The 5,237-nt window shown below is 25.9% G+C and overlaps 5 protein-coding genes across 5 annotated transcripts; 3 read left to right on the forward strand and 2 right to left on the reverse strand.

Annotated features, from left to right (window-relative positions):
• Nucleotides 1–117: 117 nt before the first annotated feature.
• Nucleotides 118–625, reverse strand: ENU1_038500 (hypothetical protein; the record flags this gene model as incomplete). The annotated part of the gene is made up of 2 exons (XM_008857486.1): nucleotides 118–179; nucleotides 232–625. The coding sequence occupies 2 exons, from the start codon at nucleotides 623–625 to the stop codon at nucleotides 118–120; spliced, it is 456 nt and encodes a 151-aa protein (XP_008855708.1).
• Nucleotides 626–748: 123 nt separating this feature from the next.
• ENU1_038510 (protein kinase domain containing protein) lies at nucleotides 749–2,518 on the forward strand (the record flags this gene model as incomplete). Its single annotated transcript, XM_008857487.1, has 2 exons — nucleotides 749–964; nucleotides 1,025–2,518. 2 exons carry the CDS (start codon nucleotides 749–751, stop codon nucleotides 2,516–2,518), a joined length of 1,710 nt encoding a protein of 569 aa, XP_008855709.1.
• Nucleotides 2,519–2,583: 65 nt separating this feature from the next.
• Nucleotides 2,584–2,994, reverse strand: ENU1_038520 (hypothetical protein; the record flags this gene model as incomplete). Its single annotated transcript, XM_008857488.1, has 1 exon — nucleotides 2,584–2,994. The coding sequence occupies one exon, from the start codon at nucleotides 2,992–2,994 to the stop codon at nucleotides 2,584–2,586; it is 411 nt and encodes a 136-aa protein (XP_008855710.1).
• Nucleotides 2,995–3,254: 260 nt separating this feature from the next.
• Nucleotides 3,255–4,457, forward strand: ENU1_038530 (phosphatidylinositol-3,4,5-trisphosphate 3-phosphatase, putative; the record flags this gene model as incomplete). Its single annotated transcript, XM_008857489.1, has 2 exons — nucleotides 3,255–3,551; nucleotides 3,609–4,457. 2 exons carry the CDS (start codon nucleotides 3,255–3,257, stop codon nucleotides 4,455–4,457), a joined length of 1,146 nt encoding a protein of 381 aa, XP_008855711.1.
• Nucleotides 4,458–4,528: 71 nt separating this feature from the next.
• On the forward strand, nucleotides 4,529–5,047 carry ENU1_038540 (UBX domain containing protein; the record flags this gene model as incomplete). The annotated part of the gene is made up of 1 exon (XM_008857490.1): nucleotides 4,529–5,047. The coding sequence occupies one exon, from the start codon at nucleotides 4,529–4,531 to the stop codon at nucleotides 5,045–5,047; it is 519 nt and encodes a 172-aa protein (XP_008855712.1).
• Nucleotides 5,048–5,237: the final 190 nt, after the last annotated feature.

Raw genomic sequence — 5,237 nt, forward strand, 5'->3', positions numbered from 1 at the left:
ATGCTTTCACTGTAGTAGTTTTATCTACCCATTTTGACTCGAACCATCTTCTAAAGTATCCACTTGTTTGGTATGAAAAAAATATAAAAAAATATAAAAAAAAAATTTGTAATGATATTATTTCGCTGTTTGACAGATAGTCACCCCCAATAACACTAATAATACACCTGTAATACATTCTATTTTATTAATAATAAAATTGTATTGTTAGTTTTTTTTTAAGAAACAAACTTAATGATAATTGATTTTCTCCTAAAAGGTATGCTGTAATAAAAGTAAATATAAATGTTAATGCATTTGAAATAGGAACAACTAATGAAAAGTCATTATTACCAAGTAATATTGTAAATAAAATAGATCCTGTTTGATTTATTAAGAATGGAACAACAAATGAATAGCTTGTAATTAAAGTTTTAATATCATTTATTAGATTTTGAAAGAATGTGTCATTTTCGTTATGATGAAAATGAATTCCTTGTTTCATAAAGACATTGGTACATCCCCATAACATTCCAACGACAACCATTCCAAATATCTCATGATGTCCAATTGAATACATAAAAATTGTTAAGATGACAACAATTGATAATGAGATTGAAGTAACGATAATTCGTTCATAGGACATTTTTCTTTTTAAAAAAGATAACATCTAAAAATTTTTATTTTTTTTTTAAATTCACTAAAAATAACAATACTTTTTCTTTCTTTTTTGTTTTTCATTAGAAAAAGTAAACTCGAAAAGAATAAAATGACTTCCCTTCATTTATCGAGAGCCCCTAAACCTTCAAGAAGAATCCTCGATGACATGCTTCCTCCGTTCATTGGAAAATACACACGTGGATTATTATTAGGAGAAACAGAATTAGGATTAATGTATAGTGGATTTAACACGACAACAAAAGAAATAGTCTCATTAATTCATGTAATTAATCCTGAGTATTGTTCAAGTGAAGATTCAATTCGGGTTTGTTAATCATCATTTGATTAGATATAATCATTTATATTCTAAGTATTTATAACATAGAAAACAGTTGAGTATCTATTTGATAAAGATATTAAAAAAATTATTCAATACAAAGATGTTGTTCAAGTCGAAGGTGGTTTCACATTTATTATTATCGATTATTTTTCATTAGGACAACTTTCAGATTATGTAAATATGTTTGTAAATTTCCCTGAGCATATTGTAAAAATCATTGCAATGCAATACATCTTATTAATCGAGGCTTTAACAAATGCTCACATTGTTTATAATAAACTTTCTCTCATAAATTCGTTTATTAGTTCAAAAGGAATAATTAATTGTATTGGTCTTCTTCCACCTTCAATTCATAAAATACCAACTATATCAGAACAAGTAATACCAAATTCAATTTCTCAAAAATCTCCTCTAGAAGATGTGTCATCAATAACAAAAGATGTTTGGAATTTAGGAATCGTTTTAATTGAGTTATTAACAGGTAGAATGATTTATGATGACTATACAATCACACCTGAAAGAATATTTGATACAACAACACTTCCAAATGATGTATCATACGAATGTCGTGCATTTTTAATGTGTTGTTTAGAAGAAGTTCCAAGTGGAAAATTATCTATTGAATCTTTACGTAATCACCCATGGCTTGAAGACGTTACAGAATTACATAGTGAAATATTATCTCTATTTACTGAATTTTTAGAAGATCATATACCTTATGAAAATTATAATTTCAATGCTGACTCACTTAAACCAGGAACTTTATTTGTTAATGTATGTCCTTTTATGAAACTTGTTACTGATCAAGAAATAGAAGATTTTGAAATATTAAGCGATTTGTCATTAACTTATGTTGTATTAGAGAAAATCATGCAAGACATTTGTATGAGTGATAATTTTGAAGATGATGAAAAAGAGACTCTTACTTGTTTAGTTGAAGAAATAACTAAGTGCCTTCAAATATCAGAAATGGAAGTAAATTTAAAACCAAACCAAATAAGTTTCGATGAAGTTGATTCAACCATTATCAATCAAAGCAAACGTATTGAAGCAATGCAACAACAAATTGAATCATTTAATGAAAGAAATAAAATATTGGTACAAGAAATAGAAAAAATAGAGAATTTCTTAATTGAAACAAAAACAGGAGTTGAATTATTAGCAACTTCATTATTTGGTAAATTAACACCACAAAAAATAAATGGAGAAAAAGAAGGTAATTTATTGTATTTAAGCCAAAAAGAAGAGAAAAAAGATGTTAGAAAAGACAAAGGAATTAGTGAGAAAAATTGGAAATTAGTTTGGGTAGTTATTAAATATACATTTATTTTTGTATTTAAGTCTAAAGATGATACTACATTAATTGAAATATTTATGTTTAAACCAGGACATTTTGAAATAGCTCCTGAAGCACGTTATGGTAAAAAATTATGTTTCTACGTTAATGGTCATGTCTTTGCTGCTCCTGACGAACAAACAAATGATGAATGGAAAAAATGTATCGATTCAGCTGTTAATTGGTATTCAGCAACTGACTAATTGTATTACTTCAATATAATTCAAAAAATAAAGTATTAATTTTTGTTTAATATCCAATCAAATAATTATTCTTCATCTTGTTTACTACTTTTTTTAACTTTTTCTATTTTGTTCTTTTTAATGTTGTATCTTAATTTCTTTGCTTTCTTTGTATTTTCAACTCTTTTTATTGGTTGGTATTCAAAAGTCATACCTTCATTCTTTTTGTGTTTACGCTTTGACGCAATAATTTCTGCAATCTCAGGATCAAGTTGTGAATATGTAAATTCATTTCTACGATATTGTTCTGGTATAACTACAAATCCATCTTCTCCAACTTCTTGGAAGTCATCAATATCTTTTTTTATTTCTTTTTTTGAAAGTAAGAAATTTCTAACATATTCATCAGCTTCTTGTTGTAATGACCATTCATTACAACGTCTTTCTTCTCGATAATCCTTTAACCATTTTTCATATCCTCTCACTTCTTCCTCCATTAACTGAAAAATAATTTGATCAAATCAACAAAACAAATCACCCGAAAAAAGAGTTAATGCAAAAAAGAAAAAATAGGGTTTAAAAAAACGAAAACTAAATGAATTTTGTTATCAGAAAAGTTCAATAAGAAAGAAAATTCGGGATTTAAAAAAAAGAGAAAGAAGTGGAAGTATAAGATAAAGAGCAACAACAAACACCCTTCAACAAAATTAAAGATTTATGTCATGAAGAACTCAAAAACAGAAAATTATAAAAGAAAATGTTGAGAAGTATTGCAGCACAAGACAAAACATGTTTATCTTATGCTGGAAAATTATTTGACTTATCATATGTTTTACCAAACCTTATTGCTATGGCATTTCCTGCTACTGGATTTTCTCAACAATGGAGAAATTCTCGAAACGATGTTGCAGAATTTTTAAAGAAAAACCATCCAAATCACTATAAAATTTGGAATTTAACAGAAGAACAATATGATGCAACACCATTTGATAATAATGTAGTACATTGTGGATTTCTTGATCATCACCCACCAAAATTTAATTTCTTACTTCAAGTTTGTTATTTTCTTGATTCTTTATATAATAAAGAAGACAGCAACTTATTACTGTAGATAGTTAATGAAATTGTTAATTATTTAAATGAAGATCAAATGAATACTGCAGTTATTCATTGTCGTGCTGGAAGAGGAAGAACAGGAATTGTAGTATGTTCAGTTTTATTGGCATTAGGAAAAGCAAAAAATACAGAAGAATCATTATATCTTTTTGGAGAAAGAAGGTCAAAAAAGAAAAGAGGAGTAACAGCTCCTTGTCAAGTAAGGTATGTATATTATTTTGATTGTTATCATCGTACATTTAGTGAATATGTACCTATTCCACAATATATGATGAGAATTGTTTCAATACAAACATTTGGATTTCAAATTGGAGTTTCTGGATATGAAGATGCAGCTCCAATATTTTATTTTAATCCATTAAGTCATCATAATGAACATCCACCGATGTTATATATACAACAAAAGTTAAATGAAATAGATGGAAAATATACAACAATTTTTCCAAAGAATTATATGTCAGGAGATATTATTATTATGGTTTGTTTTATGTCAAAAGGAAAGATTAATATCATTGGAAGATTAATGATTAACACATTCTTTTGGGAAAATAATGTAAAATATGAATATAGTTTAAAACAAATGCAAGACGCTACTGAAGGAAAAAATAAAAATTCATTTAAATTACCTGACAATTATAAAATTATTATTCAAACTGAAAATATTGAAAATAATAAAGAAAATGAACTGTTACATGATAAAATTATTCATTCACTTGATGTACTTCAGAATATTGACTCTATTGTAACAAGAGCTTCTATAAATAAACAAACAACACCACAATTAATAACATCACCAGTACCATCATATCCAGTTCCACCATCATTGGATATGACATTTTTATAATTGTGTTTATTTATTTTATTTCATTCTTTTTTTCTACTTAAAAACTTCATATCTCATTAATTCATTCTTTTATGAATTTCAAGTTATCATTTAATATTGTGGAGGTTGAACTTAAAATTAAACGATTTGTTGGATATAAAACTTCATTAATTGAATCTGATGATTTTTATGAATTAACTAAAGAAGAAGCTCTCCAATTAATCAAACCAAAACCAAAAGAATTTAAATTTAGAGATGAAATAACTGAAGAAGAACGATTACAAAAATTAATTGCATTTCCAAAAACAATGATTAAATTTAAATTACCTGATGGAACTGAATTAATTAGAAAATTTAAACCCAATCAAACTACAGAAGATTTATATAATTTTATAAAGGAAATATGTATTGACATACCATTTGTTTTAAGAAAACCATTTGGTAAGAATAATTGGGTTATTAATGATGATACACCTTTATACAAATCTAAATTAGTTCCATCTGGTGTTCTTTGTATTGTTTTTCTTACTAAAGATAAAATCCAATCTCCTTTTATTAAAGAAGAAGTATTACAATTATATTATAACACTATAAATGAAACTAACCATTAAATTTATTTATTTCATTGTCTTTTTTTTTAATAAGTTATTTGTTTCTTATTAAGAAGTTAAACTTTTAAATTTCTTTTTTATACTATTTACATTCATATTTAATGTCTTTATTATTGAACCTTAAAAATGATGTTCTAACAATTATTTAAGGGTTTACTCTAACAAGTAGATCATGATAATTAGAATTCAT

The sequence above is a fragment of the Entamoeba nuttalli genome (genome assembly GCF_000257125.1).
Source record: "Entamoeba nuttalli P19 unplaced genomic scaffold asmbl_2724, whole genome shotgun sequence".
NCBI lineage: Eukaryota > Evosea > Mastigamoebida > Endamoebidae > Entamoeba > Entamoeba nuttalli.